This window comes from Asterias rubens, chromosome 21, assembly GCF_902459465.1.
Source record: "Asterias rubens chromosome 21, eAstRub1.3, whole genome shotgun sequence".
NCBI lineage: Eukaryota > Metazoa > Echinodermata > Asteroidea > Forcipulatida > Asteriidae > Asterias > Asterias rubens.
The window spans coordinates 3544343-3561143 of NC_047082.1; the positions used below are offsets into that span (position 1 = coordinate 3544343).

At 39.4% G+C, this 16801-nt stretch overlaps 1 protein-coding gene across 2 annotated transcripts in view; it reads left to right on the forward strand.

The window, feature by feature from the left end:
* Positions 1-16801, forward strand: part of LOC117304587 (serine/threonine-protein kinase par-1-like) — a 68924-nt gene that overhangs the window by 47005 nt on the left and 5118 nt on the right. For both annotated transcript variants that reach the window (XM_033789117.1, XM_033789116.1), the window contains 9 exons: positions 8767-8825; positions 9508-9637; positions 10485-10627; positions 11260-11414; positions 12620-12863; positions 13605-13677; positions 13834-13899; positions 14053-14092; positions 14654-15903. In XM_033789117.1, coding sequence (XP_033645008.1) covers positions 8767-8825; positions 9508-9637; positions 10485-10627; positions 11260-11414; positions 12620-12863; positions 13605-13677; positions 13834-13899; positions 14053-14092; positions 14654-15903 — 2160 coding nt within the window. The remainder of the gene's footprint in view (positions 1-8766; positions 8826-9507; positions 9638-10484; positions 10628-11259; positions 11415-12619; positions 12864-13604; positions 13678-13833; positions 13900-14052; positions 14093-14653; positions 15904-16801) is intronic.

Sequence of the window (16801 nt, forward strand, 5' to 3'; positions counted from 1 at the left end):
TAACTTTCTTTACTCAAACTTCCGAAGTACGGCTAATGATTCTTGTGATGCCAGTTCTGCACTCATTATTTTTATTCCATACCTTTAGAGACGAGAAATGTCTTGAATTTGTTCAATATTGTTAGATGCTCGTGGTTTATCGCTGTGGTTCATGTTGGTTCCCACTCTGCACCACCGTAGGGCAAACTCGTGCCTCACTGATCCATGCAAACTCATGGATTACCGTATGTCTCACCAATTAACCCCTTTTCACATGGCTGAAGAAACATCCACCGAGAAGCATGTTTATAAAATGACAACTTGCAATATTGTGCCAATGCTTATTTCCCTCTGAAATACTGTTCAAGTCAATAAACTAGCATTTGAAACCACACCACAGAAGCACCAAGAAACGAAATACTATCGTGTTTAGACAGGCCTGTGTATATGCTTCGTTTGTGGTAAAGGAGGAAATTGTAATTATCTACTGGAGCATTGTAAGGCACCAAGGCAATCCCTTGGGGGCACGGAGGCAATCGCTTTCGTTGCCTCCTGGAAGTATCAGGTCTGCAGTGTTACATACACAAATTTACCTACAAAACTGCAACTTAAACATGTCCAAATTTGCAAACATTAGCACATGTGTGTTGAGGAAAGCCTGAAGGTACTCTATTTTATTTTTATTTTTTAGCAAAAGGCCTTTAATATTGCAATGCGTTGTGGTAAGCCGTATAGCGTCACCTTGGTCAATTTAATAAGGGATCTGAGATGCGTTTATAAGATTGATAAATGTATTAGAATAGCACAAATCTTGTTTACTCCGAAAGTATTTTTTCCTGCAAAACAGGAAGCAGACAGACAACATGGGGGGAGGGGGGGGGGTGATTTAGTTAATTTTGCATAATATACATCAAGGCACGAAACAGGTGCGATTTCTAGATTAGTCCAGCTTGTGGGTTAGAGTGACGTGTGTCGCGTGCTGTGGGGTCGTCATGTCAACTGACGTGAAGCGATCCGACGGCTGTTTTGCGATAAATAGTTTTTGCTGGACGAGCTCGATGACAAGATGTCATGAATTGAAACTTCGAAACAAACTATTTTGCATAATAATGAAAACTTATAAAGCGCACAAATCCACCACCGAAGTGCTCATGGCGCTTAACACAGACAATAACACAGACATATAATGAACAACATAAATCCAGAACATGTGGTAGAGAAATACAACTTATACGTGTCATGGCCGAGCGGTTAAGAGCACCGGATTCAAGCTCTGGTGTTTGATCAGCAGAGTGTGGGTTCGACTCCCGGTCGTGACACTTGCTACATAAAATTGGGGAGGTAGTGCTTTCTGCTCTACCGGCCAGGCTTCGGACTGATGATACCCAAGCCTACATTCGTATGGACTGTAAAGGGGTAACCCTGTTTCAGCCCTAGGAGTAGGTGGCATAGGCCTCTGGACAAAAATAATTGTAGCCCACACCTTGAAGTGGCCTAGCCTTCAGGTCTTGTGTGTCTGGCGACTTGCGTAAAAAAAATCACAAAAAAAATCCACAATATCTATTAGAAAACATCGAAGGGTAAAAGCAAACCATTTTACTAAGAGTTTGTTTTCCTTTTTACATGTAGGGTGGCCTACATGTACATTACATGTAACATGTAGACATGGGTATCATCGACTAGGAGCCTTGCTTGTAGAGCAGAATGCACTACCTTCCCAACTTGTTTTCGAAGCATTTATGGTTAAGTACTTAAAAGGTGCCATGATCGGGATTCGAGCCCAAACTCTGCTGCTGACAACACCATAGCTTGGGTCCGATGAACTGTATACCTCTCGGCCACAAACACCGTATAATATCAATGTCTTCGTGCGTGCATTCTCGTAGTACAATCTGAACGGCAAAACACCTGAAAACAGCCGTCTGTTTCTATACGGCCCATCCTTGAAAAGATGGGCTCAAGCCTTTGGATTGGAAACAGAAATACAAGTACCCAGGACAAGCGTAAGTTGCACATTGTAAAGATTGAATTGATCCTTATGTGATTATAGCCATTTGTTACTTGAGCCGGAAGCGTCTGCGACAACCACCTATACCCTTTACCTACAGCTAAACCCAGAGGGACCCAGCTACACTTGGGTGTGTTTAAGAGGCTATTTAGGGAGATAGCTAGTTCTTATAGCCAAGGCTATTTGGGGAGATTGCTTGTTCTTATATGTAAAGATTCAAGCTTAAAACGCCTTCTTGTTGACCATGCCATTGTTGGCTAAGCATTTTCCTTGCACTTAAAAAATGAGGCATCAACAACTTCTGTCATCCCCTAACCTCCTTCATCCCCACCCCAACATCCCCAGAAAAAAACACCTCAAAAACAAACAAGCTAAAACCTAAAAACAGCTTTCTGATGCTTCCAATATTTTTGGATGAAAGCTACTTCATAGATTTTGTTTTGTTTGTTATGTGCTTTGTGAACTGACGGGACTTTACATACTGGTCCCTCATAGAGATGCTTAAGCAAATTGCTTAACAACTTTTTGCTAAGCAGAAATGAGCAGGAGACCAGTCACAATTGTACTTGTGACATGGTAGTTTGGCTGGTATACACCCTTATTCTTGTAACTTTGTTATGCTTAGCTACTTTTTGTGCTTTAAGCAGCTCTATGAAATTGGACCCTGGTCATCACTGTCAGAGCAGTGTTTTGAAATAAACTTGATAACATCACAAGAGGGCGCTAGTCCATTTAGGAAGACTAAGGAGTAGGGGTTATAGTCAAGCAGAAGGTGAACACCCTTTAGATATTTTATTTACATCGACGTCATCTGTAGACATAGATTACTGTTATTATGAAAACTTCCTGCCGTCCAGCGGCTCACAAAGACGGTATGGCCCATGATGACAGTTCGGACACAAGTCCCGTGATTAACTGTTGCTGAAATCAAGCTCCTGCCTAAATAAATAAGATCGACTGATTGAACGAAATACTGCCCGACTGATGACATGTTAATTGTCTTTGTGTGAAGGTGATAAGTGATGACATTAACAATCGTATGGGTTGAGGTCGAGTCAAAATATTGTTTGTCATTGTACGCTGTTTAATTTTCCCCCCTAATATCACAATTTGATATAGCAGAAACTTTGACATTATCGAAACAACTTTGTCAATTCCTGTTAGTCTTGGTTCAAGGCGTTAACTGTCTGTTTTGTAGCTCAATGGACAAAAGATATAAAAGTATATTGCGTCTAAACTTCCATAGTTTACCATTTGGTGGTGATGTAGAGAGTCTGTAGATCATTTAAAATTAACATTTTATGGTACTTCGGTATTTTCGATTGTGTGTAACACACCCAGCCAGGGTATACAACAAGATTTTGTTCCAGTGTATTGGTGGGAGGGATACAACTTTGTGAAAGGAACGTGACTCTCAGTTACAATGTTCATGTTAATGTGTTGTCATTTCGCCTTCGAGAAAGACTCTACTAGGTTCGAAACGTCAGGCCATTTAAAACTATTTTTTGCTTTTATACCGTAGATCATTGGTTGGTAAATTGTTTGCAACAGCTAATTATATTTTCTCATAAAAGGAGATTCCTACAACTATGAATTAATGTGTAAGTCACACTTAACCAACATGCTTCTGCCCACATCTCTTATTCATGTATTCCAACGAGCTTTCCCCGTTTCAATGCCGTGTTTTCTTTTCGTAGGCGGAATAACAATCCTGTTTGGCAGTTACATGTAACACCCTTGTATATTTTTCATAGTCACCGGAGACAGGACCGACTTTTACCTTAAGAGGCCGCGGGGGAGCTCTCGAGTTTACACGGGCCGTGACTTACCTTGTCCTGCCCGGTACATCTCACCTGACGATTTTTTTTTGTATGGCACCGTGTTGTGAGCCACTCACTTTTTATTACACTGACCCGGTCAATCTAAGTCAACTTTGACAGCTTTGAGGGTTGTATTTTTTTTTTCAACAGCTTTTTGATAATTGAAGGTCCCCCAATGTATTGCTTTGTGATATCGAGTTTGTTTAAAGGGGAGTGCTGCAGCAAGGAACCTAATTGATTGCATATTAGGCAAGTAAATAAACCTGAAACACTTTTGAAACCAAACCTGGTTTATCCACTGGTAACATAGATATCATAGAGTGTTAAAAAAAATGATAGCCTTAATTTTCCACGTTATCAAAATAAAAAATTTGAACGTCAAAAAAAAAATGAATAAAAAATACATTGTGTGAAAGAGTTATCGGGTTTCACAAAAAAAAAAAACATTAGGCCTCCGTCGACACAACTTTATTACAACTAACGTTATTAAAACAAACAAAAATTCAACATGAATAGTTTCTATCTGAAAGATCATTTTTACCCTACATTTTTTTCAAGCGAAATGCTCCTAAGGTCAAAAATAGCCTTTGCTTATTGCAATTGCAACAAATTGAAATAAAAACATCACGTCAAAACAAAAATCCCAGAGTTATCTAAAGTATGGCAATAAATCTAGCAAACCAATAATAAGTTATCACTTTAAAAATGGTATCGATAAAACTTGATGATATTTTCTTAATGCAATGTTGATCGACAGACTTCAGACCTCGTCAAAAAACACCAGTCTGTAACGAGCGGGCAAGTACGGGTCAATGCCATAGACTCTATTCATTGGGTCAGTCAACATTCTACATCATACACTCCTTACCATTGAGTCTGATATGGGCTATAGTTGGACTAAACCTTGTCTTCACAATAGGTTCTTTAATCCGATGAAGACTTACAACTTCAAGGTTTTCTTTAGTCGTGAAATCTAAACGACGAAAAGGCAAGCTCGGCTTGCGGAAGTCAAGATCCCTCATGGCTTGACACTTTGGTTTTAAAAAGACCCGCTAGTATTTCCGACGGTCGAGTCTTGTTTTTAGATATTGATAAAACTATAAGGCCGTGTTCGAAACGGCAACTTCGGCTACAGCTACGGCTAGATAAGCGCTTCTGCCAGTGTTGAAGAATAGGCTGAGGTGCGCGATCTAGCCATCTGTATCCGAAGTCGCCGTTTCGGACACGGCCTAATAGATGGATTGCACATGACGTCATTGGCCGCCATCTTTGATGAAACGTGCACGCAAGAAAGGCTATCATTGGCTGAGAGTTTGTGCACAGCGCGTGTACGCGTGCACTTTTCCATTTTTTAAAATCAGATATAGCGGTCGATGACGCTCTGTACGCTAAAGTTTATTTTGTCCTTATGATCACAAATTTTGCAAGAAAAAGAAGTGGAGATTCGTCTTTATTTTGATGTCTATGACGGGCACTTTGCAATGTGTCTTATCCTTAAAACTGTTTACGTATGAGGTATAATTTTTAAAGAGGCCATGGAACGTTGTTGTTGACACGCTGAGTGTACGTTACACAAATATTCCAGTCACGTACAAGGACAAGATGTTTTAAAGGCACTGGACACTCAATATAATTGTTAGCATAAAAACTTACTTGGTAACGAGCAATGGAGAGCTGTTGATAGTATAAAACATTGTGAGAAATGGCTCCCTCTGAAGTAACGTAGCTTTTATGAAAAGGTTATATTTTACTCAACTATTAAAATACTTCAGGCCGGAACCCTTTTATTACGCATCTGAAAGCACACAAACTAATTGTGCAATAAGGGTTGTTTTTCTTTCTTTATTCTCTTGCAACTTCGAAGACCAATTGAGTCCAAATTTTCACAGATTTTTTATTTTTATGCATGCTGGGATAGACTTAGTGAGAATACCTCTTCTTTGACAATTACCAAAGGTGTGTCCAGTGCCTTTAAAACACACCGAGGTCATTGTAAAGTGTAACTCGCACTGTTCCCTTTAACTCATCGTACACTATGCTTAAAGGCAGTGGACACTATTGGTAATTGTCAAATACTAGCCTTCACAGTTGGTGTATCTCAACATGCATAAAATAACAAACCTGTGAAAATTTGAGCTGAATTGGTCATCGAACTTGCGAGATAATAATGAAAGAAAAAACACCCTTGTCACACGAAGTTGTGTGCGTTTAGATGGTTGATTTCGAGACCTCAAGTGCTAAATCTGAGGTCTCGAAATCAAATTCGTGGAAAATTACTTCTTTCTCCAAAACTATGGCACTTCAGAGGGAGCCGTTTCTCATAATGTTTTATACCATCAATCTCTCCCCATTACTCGTTTCCAAGTAAGGTTTTATGCCAATAATTATTTTGAGTAATTACCAACAGTGTCCACTGCCTTTAACTCATCGTACACTTAAGGTGCTCGTATAAATCGCTTTGTAAAAAGGCGAAATGATCCTATTGGGTAAACAATGTGGGCCATTGAGAATACATTGTAAATAGTATGATGTGAAACAACACAACACATGGCATTGACATCGTCTGTCTTTATTATTGGTTAGGGGATAAGACTGATACAAGACGCAGCTCTCGTTCTGGTTTTGATTCATCTTTACGGACGCAAGGGGGCGCCAGTATATGTGGTAACCTTCTTGGGGGTTTTCCCCATTCAAGTAAACATAACCAGAGCGAGGCTGGAAGGTCAAAGTAGTCTAAGGGGCAAGTTTTTTCTCTCGGTCTCGGCTTTTGTGACATTGACTTGAAATCAAATCAAAATGGCTACACCGTGTCTTAACCTTCACAACCCCAAGTAATTAATGACAGTTAGATGTTTAACAATAAACAAATACCATTTAATAATATAAACATACAAATAACAAACAAACAAACAAACAAACAAACACACCTCAAACTCCTCAACAGACAAACAAAAACACTTAGAATTTATTAACACCAACAAGAATTTAAAATAAGGAAAAACATTAAGGCATATTCTTTATAACACACAGTGACCGTGTAATTTTAGAATCAACAGACGGGTACAAATTTGTCAGAAATAGTGAAAATTCCAATGCCAACATGAAAAACCTCTTAAAACAAACTTTCACTCTGCGGCGTCTGCAAAGTTCTGCAATCCCTACAAACGGAACCATTGTATGGTAAATCCAAGACGCTTGATCTGACGTCACTGGTCAACATTTGAGAAGGTATAAAACTGGCACCCCACAGCGAATATCAGGGGTCCTGGAAATAGTTTGCCGCCCGACTTGCAATCCTGTGGTTTCCTGACGAGGCATTCAAGAACCTAAAATTACTCACAGTTGTGGACAGAATCAAAATTTCTTGCCTTGGTCCTTTTTCTAAGATGATGGTGTATATTTTAAACGAAACATTTACGTGCTCCAATAGTTAGTACCAAGACAAATAATTAAATGTTTAAGTGGCAGACATTTTGGAGGAGCAACTCTTCAAGTTTCTTCAATAAGGCGGCTGAATGCAGTATAGGCCTATAAATAAACAAAACATGTCCTAAAGTATAGCACATTAGCGATTTGTGTTAAGCTTACATAGGCCATGGGGGTAGAATTAGAGGCGTATAGGTTTCTTGAACAAAGTTAAGATAGTCCAAAGGTTTCAGGTGGTTTTTAGTTTACCATGGATACTAATTAGGGAATAAAAGGGTAGCGACGAGTTCTTAAACTGCCGTTTAAAACCTGCAGGGTCGTGGCAGTGCGACAATGGCGATAATGAACAAGTAAATTTATTTAATCACTACAGGTGATTGAATAATTGTTTAACCGCATTCTGGTTTACAATGTACAGTTTACCGTTCTATTTCGCACTCTAAGATGACTGAATTTTTAGAATAGCTTTATTTTTTCTCATGTCCGTAAAAAGTACCTATACTTTCTGTTGTTTGAAGGACTTTCCCTGCTAATCTTAGCCGAGTCTGGGTCTTGAGTTACTCCTGGCGCTGCGGTTGAGCCAGAGTTGGCTCCCAGTGGCTGAGCTGCTCAAGGAATAACAGTTTTTCTAAGATAAGATTTCGTGGCCTGCGGGTTCACCTTGGAGTCCGTTTTTCTATTTCGGTTTCCATGTTTTTCTGTGCTTTCTCTCCTCTGTGATTCATCATATAAAAAGCCACAAGGTTGTATTTGCTTTCAACGTTGTGTGGTCGTGGACTGGGGGAAGGGACCACAGGGATATTTCTTGGGGTGTGTTTTTGGCGACTGTATGTTTTGTTTTTGTTGTCAGTTGTTATTTTGAGTGTTTTGCGAGAGTACTTTTGCTTTCTTTCTCAATGGATTGGCAGAATGTGTGCAAACTTTGGCAGAATTCTGCCGCAAAAAGTTTGAAAGTTGCAAATGCTACTTATTTTGCAATAACCTTTTAACCACAGCCTTCGGTTGCATGCATTTAGCTTGCTGCTTTTTGGTTGATGCTTACCTAACTTTGAAAAGTGACAATAGGCCCTATTATTATTATTCTTTGACGTCCGTATCATGTGAATCAGGCTTGGGGTATGAGGAAAACGACTATGTCAAAATTAGTTGCTACAGCTACGGCTACGACTGTTGCTGCGGGTTTTGCTATAAGCCCTAGCCGCAAATTTTGGACGCGCGCCTGCTGCCCAAGAGTCGCCATAAGTTATTGCCAGTCTAGTTTTGTTTTTACAGCGCCACCAAGCGACCGAAGTTATTACTTATTATTAGTCTGGTACCAATTCTCTTCCATGCTTGTGTGTAAACTCTTTTATGCGTACCTCTGGGATCCAGACATCTCCTAAAACCAAAACAAAACTTTTTTGTTACACTTTTATTTTGACGGTGTTTACAACTAATCGACATCAATTAATTAGGTTTCAATGCGTTTTAGATTCACTACTGCGGGACAGCTTGTTATGATGAAATCCTTTATGTTTGCTTGTTTATTTCTAGGGACCTCAAAATGGAGAACATCATGCTGGACGAGAAAAAGAAAAACCTGAAGATTGTTGGTGAGTAAAAAAAACAAAAAGTAAACTGGACTGGATCTTGTATTTACAGTATTGTTTTTAGTTAGTGCACGCATGGAGGTAGAAATAGACCTCCATGGTATACGCATGTTGGTATTGTTGGGGGTATTTGTATGTTGTTTCGTTTTTGGAAAACACGGGATATGAAATTTCATGGTTTTAAACTTTTATTTCATGATGAAGAATAATTAATTAATGTATGAATAGATCCCACTTCGGAAAAGTTTCCGTATGGCACCACCACTTTTTCATTCGATATAAAATAATATAGGAACTTATTTACTTGATTGATGTATCCCTTTTTGTAAAAATGAGTGAAAAAGTGGTGGCGCCATACGGAAAGTTATCCCCCACTTCATTCACACATAAGTCATAAAGTAACTCGGGAGGGGCGATGCACGGAAAACAATTTTTGTTGACATCATCTGCGGTTTGTAATTTTGATGTTTGATGTGATATAAAAAGACAATTGACTTTGTATATGAATTTATTAATTATTATTTTATTATATTATAATAAAGTTGTGCCAAACAAAATAAAATTGTAATTCCTAATAAAAGTATTCTGTCAAACTTCAATCCAATACTGATAACCCTTCTTATGCTAATCTTAGTAATTAAAAAAAATCCTAACAATTAAATTGCTTTTGATTTTCTGGTGATAGATTTTGGGTTGAGCAACACGTTTTCACCTGACAACCTACTGAAGACTCACTGTGGCTCCCCAGAATATGCAGCTCCAGAACTCTTCATATCGGCACAAGATTATGGACCAGAAGTTGACCTGTGGAGCCTGTAAGCAAAAATGTGAAAAATTTTTATAAAATATAAAATTATAAAATAACAGCAGAAACATGTCATAGTGGCGCATCTATAGGCCTATAGGATGTCATTATTATTATTATTATTCATGGTTTATTTATTAAAACACTGCAATACAGCGGCTAAAAAGCCGAAATGCACAGTTTATAAAAAAGTCATTGAAAAACATTACTATTAAAAATATTAATGTATAAACTTAAAAAGAGCACAAAAACAATTTGATAAGATTAGAAAACCAACCATCGCTCACTTAGAAAAACCAATATAATTGTCATTAAAGTTACAGCAATGAATACTTATGAGACTAGGAGTCGCTACATGGCAAAAAAATAAAGAAATGGCAAATCACAGTTGGCAAGAACACATTTGGTAATAACAATTACATGGCTGTGTTGTTTAGAGCATCGAGTTCAAGTTCTGGTGGTTAAGTCATCACGGTGTGGGTTTGAATCCCAGTCATGACACTTGAGTACCTGCGAGGGTAGAGGTTGATGTTGTGTATGAAAAAGCCTTTGGAGCGCTAATGTTATTGGCACAATGACCTGGGCACTAATGTTAAGTGCATTGATAGGGTTATTGTAAATTGCGCTATAAGAATTTGTTATTATAAGAAAATAATAGAAGTACTGCACTTTTGTATTCAAGGATAACCGAGAAAGCTCAAATCAATTATCAGGCAGAGAACTTTAGTGTTACCTTTTGTTCTGTATGATACACTTAAATGACAAGCAGTAAGTTACACAAAGTTAAGTTACATTGAGTTACATTAAACTGAATGTTTCTATTTTCTATTTTGTCCGTTGGTATATGCTGAATACAGTGGTATCAACATGTTTGCCATGGTAACAGGGCGATTACCGTTCTCTACACCCTACACTGAAAACAGACGACAGAGACTTCTACAACAGATTCAGAATGGTCTTGGAGTCATCCATGGCAAGGAAATGGCTCATCTATCAGAAGGTTAGTCTTCATCCTCTCATACCGTGGCGTGTCATCTCCTGCAGATCTACTCCTTTTATGTAGCACCATGTATAACAGCTTACAGGGTGCTGGGGCCCAAATTGGCCAATCCAGCCAGAAACACAGGGGCGAACCCCTTCTCTTTTCGATAAGTGCGCTGGGTTCTTTTAGGTGCAATACTCAACACACGAGACCAACGGCTTAACAATCCATATGAAGGACGAAGCAATGGTTGAGTGTCTTGCTAAAGGACACAAGTGTCGCGGCTAGGGATTCGAACCCACACTCTGCTGATCAGAAACACCAGAGTTTGAATTTCGGCGCTCTTAACTGCTCGGCCACGTCACTTCCACGTTATAAAACTGTTGTATTTTTTTATATATTAAAGTGGAATTCAAACCCTGCTCACCTCACAAGACACTGTGTAAATATCTTTGCAATTGTTTAATCAAAAAATTACTCCCCCGAACAAAGATATTGACAAAATAGGGACACCGCCAACATAGGGCTAGATAGCTCAGTTGGTAGAGCGCCAGCACGTTAATCCAGAGGGCATTGGTTCGAATTCCACTCTAGTCAATTCTTTGTTCAACCCTAAAAACAAAAAAATTACTTCATCTTCTTTTTTTTAGAGTGCCAAGAACTACTGAGTCAGTTAATAGAGCCCAATCCCGAACTTCGTCTGCCATTACTAGATATTGAGGTACACCCATGGATTACTGACTCTGGAGAGACTGCATTTTATCCCTACCAACAACCACCGAAAGATATGGATACCAGGAGAATGGTGAGTAATAAGAATTAACTATTCTTGTATAGCGCATAACACATAGTAATTAAACATGTCCCTAAGCGCTCTAGAGAAAAACACAACGGAATACAAAGACAAGATGTACTGGGTAACAAACAAAAATGAATGAATTAAAGTGCGTCTTTAAAGCAATCTTAAACTTAACAATGGAGTGGATGTTTTTTAGATGTTCCAGGAGATTGATCCCCTAGACGCCTATTGTTTTTGGACCCCCCTCAGATAAATATTAAGCTCGTTATGGCTAAAACAAAAGAAATGTTGTTCGAGAGATATCTCAAGAAGAACTTGGCGTATCAACTCCAAACTTGGTTTGTGGATTGGTCATGGGATCCCCTAGACGCCTATTGTTTTTGGACCCCTCAGATAAATATTAAGCTCATTTTGGCTAAAACAATAACTCAAAAAGGACTTGGTGTAGCAACTCCTATCTCAGCGGGGCATTTGTGTTGTCAACACACCATTCTTGTTTCTTATTAGAACGAAGGTTTCTAGAAGGTGTGTACAATGTTTACAGCTCTATCAAATAAGAAGGCCAGAATTGTAAAAACATTCATAAGCCGACAATGAAATGCGAGAGTGAGGGGTAGCCAGTGTAAGTCTCTTAAAATAAGAGACACAGATTCATGTTTCCTAATACGATAAATAAGACGAGCTGCAGAGTTCTGCACAACTAGTGATTAAAGATGTTGTCACTAAGCTTAAAGGGATTAGTTTGTTTAGTAGAGTAAAAGGGATTGGCACAGTGGTATCTTAGCCTGGGTGCCTCAAATACGACACTAGTCGCGACAAAAGATGCATTGCTGCATAACTGGCCGCAGGCGCGATATAAACAAAACGTTCATGCTGAAAGGATTGAAGGATTGTGCAACTGATGACTGATTGTGTTTCGTAAGAAAATTTTGTTGAATACTCGGGAGGGACACAATTGGTTCACCAAGCAGGAAACCGCGAATCGTTTTGTAGGCACGATTAACCGAGTAGTTGAAAAACAGTAGGGGCGACTCAACTAAGCAATCAATAGTCGCAACTTCGACACTAATCGCACTAGTTGCCCAGGCTTAGTCGTATCCTCCACCTTTCACCTCAAAAGTTGTACAAATTGTCTCCTATGTTATTCTCACAGTTTCCTTTTTTGAAATAAAACGTACAATCAGATTTGTTTTTCACTGTCGTCTAATTAGATAATGGAGAAAACCGCTCACTTGTTGAAAGTAAACTTGGCGAAGATAGAGGGCAGCGTTCATGAGTATCGTCTCGATGATGTCAGCGCAATTTACAACCTGATGCTGGATCAGTATCTAGTGACCAAAGGTTACAGGGATACAGACCATACCATTAGGAAAGAGGTGAAGCGACCAAAGACGATTGAGGTGATGGTGAGGCCTAAAACACCACCAGCGACGCCAGCAGAAAACACTGTTGAGGGTAAGTAAAGTGGGCCTAGACTGGTACCCTCTCATTATCTGCAACAGGCCAGGAGTCGATTTCACAAAGAGCTTAGGCCGGATCCGAATTGGCGGCTACGGATCGCCGCGTCATCATGCATTGAAGTATAGGACGCCCTTAGCAACACTCCTGCCAACGGTCGTAGCCGCAGCATAGCCACCAATTCGGACACGGCCTTAGATTGATGTTAACTTCAAGTCAATCCTAGTTGCTAAATATGTGATGTCACAATACAAATCACTATGGTAAAACTGCCAATTTGTCTGCGATGGATTTTATTGCTTTGTGAAACCGGCCCATTGGAATTTCATCTTTCTTAGGGCAATAAGGCCTTTTTTTCATTTTGAATAGAGCACTTCCGTTAGAAAATCTTAAAGGTCTATGAGAATTGTATGAAGGGGCACCAAGGCAGCAAGACCGGGCCTCCATTATAAATTCAAGGCCTGTCGCAAGGAACAAAAATCGGCAAAGATAAAAGACAGCCAAATTGCTATGTCACATGTACAGTTTGTGACTAGTATCCTGCTACATTTCTGCTAAGCTGAAAATTCTTAAGTAATGTTTTCTGCTTAAGCAGCTCAATGAAAGTGGGCCCTGATTTAGTTCACCTGAAAGCTGTCTTGATGTAAGTCTTTGTTCAAGACGCTCCTGTTGTTTATTCCCCTCACCGCTATCAACCACAAAATGCTCTCACTCTTCTTTTTTTTTCTCTTTTTTCAGACATGGAGAGCGTTGAACTCAGGACCCCCACTATCATTGGAATGGTACGACCCAGTCAACATAACCCTGAAAGGTACTAACTACATTCATTGTCTGTTTACCCACCAGGAGATTAAAACAAATCAACAAAAATCATTAGAAAAGCAAATAAAACGTTCAAAGATTAAAACGTTGGCGGTTTAGCAAACATTTTGAATCTCATTTGGGTCTCTTCTTGTTTATTCTTTAGGCCAACTTGTTTGTCGGCTGATTTTGAACTGTCTGCTGTTTCGTATGCAACAAAATCAAAGCAAAGGTTAGTTCAATTCATAATAATTGAGTCCGTTTACCATTATTAATAATATCAAAGTCTTATATAAAGAGAGGTTATTGAAAGTTATGAATTCTGAGACCCAATTATGTACCACCTTCAGTTTTATCATTTATCTTTTTTTAATTTTATTTACAGACGAGCCAAGACAGCTACTTTTCCAGGAACAGGAGTCAAGGTAGGAAAGAAAGTCGTGTTCCCATTCAACCTTTTTATTTGTTATTTTCAAGTACTGCGACATTTCTGTATAATGACAAAATTAAATTTAATTCAATTTCATCCATCATCCTTCGCCCTTGGACGAAGCAACTGTAATGAAATGGTGCCAGGTTGCTTTATCCCTCATGAGTTGTTGGGTCTCGTTTGGATTTAGATTTGTGTCTAATTACCGTGATTTATGTAAAACTTAAAGGTCGAGAAAGGTCGCGAAAGACTTCCATGCAGCCATGGTAACTTTGGATCGCTCGAAAGTCCAATGGAAACTAAGATGGAAACAGCTCCGCGCCCATGCTGTAAAACACTATGAAAATGTCACAGACTTTAAGTCCTGGTTGGAACGCACGATCGAAATACACCAAAGCCAGTCACAGTAACTTGCCGCATGGCAGCGGAAGAAAACGTCCAATCGGATCTTGACCTAACCCCCAGCAAAACCTAAAGTATCTCAAGTGGTTTTCCATCTTACTTAAACACTGTGTCATTCTTCAATTCTTTTAGTTCTAATAATCTTCTTTTGCAGACTCGTCCATTCGGTAATGCAACAACAGCGAACAGTGTAATTGCACGGAACCACAACTTTGGTCCACCTTTAACAACTCCCACCCGGACACCTAGGGTGCTCTCTAGCCCTCCTGCCCGCAAAACAAGTGCAGCTCATATGCCTAAGATGCATACACGCTCTAAATCTGTCCAATCAGGGGACAGGCATCACCCTGGTAACAACCAACCAATCAAATTACCTGTCAAACTGAAGGACACGTCAGAGTGCAACCAATCACAATCCAAAGGAGATGGACCAATGACAGATGCTGTCATGTCGCAAAAACGCACAAAGAAGCCAATCAAAAAGATGCCTGTCTCTAGGGCAACAGAATTTCTCCAATCAAAGGAAAGCGGCATATCTGGAATCAAAACCAATGCAGAGAGTGCCCACGATGTTAAGGTTGTTGATATGGCTAAATACTTTACCTTTAAACATGGCTACATCGTCAAGGAAACCTCACTATCGACCTGCAAGCCTCAAGAGATATCCACAAAGGACGACACCAACCCTGTGAATGTACACACTTCTCACCGAGATCAACTCCTCACTGAAACTGCGTCCCAGCATGATGTTCACTCCTGTGTGTCTAGCAGAGTAGGCAGTCCGACAAAGACCTCAACTCAACGGAGTGAGCTTGCAAGAGAGAGAATGAAACTAACAACGAGTCCCGTCAATGCTCTCTTCCGACCGCACCACGCTGACCCGGCCTTACAGAAGTCTCTTCTTCTCACTAAGAGAGCCTTGCAAACTCGCTTCTCGACTGGTAAAGCTGGTACCAAACCTAGGAGCAAGTCATCACCTCAACGTTCAACGTCATCTCAATCAAGAGCAAACCCACGTAGCAATCAATGTGTCTTCTCGGTATCAAGATCAGCATGCGACTCCCCTCGTGCCAGACTCCCAACTCCTGTTGCGTTGCTCCAGTCGTCTGAAGACACCCACAGAGCTTATGAAGACACTAAAAGAGCCAATGAAGACACCAACAGAGCTAATGAAATAAAGGCATGGAAGGAACTGTTGGCAACCAAGGATAGCTCTAGGAGGAGAGGTATGCCTCCAAGACTTGAATGGAAGAGGTCTGGTGTAGGGAAGGGAAGTTGCTGGGTGGATGAGTGGGATGATATTAGGACAAACCTTGAGGATGAGAGAGAAGTAAATGCCAAGAAGCTAAAAGAGATGATGAGTAGAGATAGCATTCATCAGAAGCTATCAACTGGAAATATCAGGTCGGTACCGAGATAAGCAGAGTTGTTTTTAAGACAGTGGACACTATTGGTAATTACTCAAATAACTATTAGCATAAAACCTTACTTGGTAATAAGTAATGGAGAGCAGTTGATAGTATAAAACATTGTGAGAAACGACTCACTCTAAAGAAATATAGTTTTTGAGAAAGAAGTAATTTTCCACGAATTTGATTTTGAGACATCAGAAAATAGATTTTGAGGTCTCGAAATCAAGCATCTGAAAGCGCACAACTTCGTGTGACAATGGTGTTTTTTCTTTCATTATTATCTCGCAACTTCAACAACCTATTGAGCTAAAGAAAAATCACAGGTTTGTTATTTTATGCATATAATGAGATACATCAAGTGAGAAGACTGGTCTTTGACAATTACCAATAGTGTCTAGTGTCTTTAAAAGGGTTTTGATACTTTTGTAGATGAAGTTGTTTGGCCATGACAGGAATCCCTACTCACTGTGAATGAAGATGTATGTAATATAGTTTACCTGTAGAAGTTTCAGCTTTATTTGTAGCCAAGTTTTTAAAGAAAAACTTGAAAAGCATAGAGCAATGTTTTCACGAGAGTCAGATAAATCAATCGTACATGCTAAAATAGTTTTTTCGTCTTACTGAGATGAATTTTTTGTGTGAAATTGTTTTACTCATTTCTCAAAAACTGCAGCACCTCAAAAAGTAATATTTTAGAGAAAGCTTTCTACCATCAATGTCTTTAAACCTTGTAAGTTTAATGAAAATCTGTAAACTTTTGTTTATTGTGTTGTACAAAAAGTACCCTATACCCTTAAATATCAACCTGTTTTTAACAGTTTTTTCCCCATCCTTTGTCTGAAATGAAAGTAAATAGCTTCCCCAACTCCAGAAAAATAGCCATCAACATT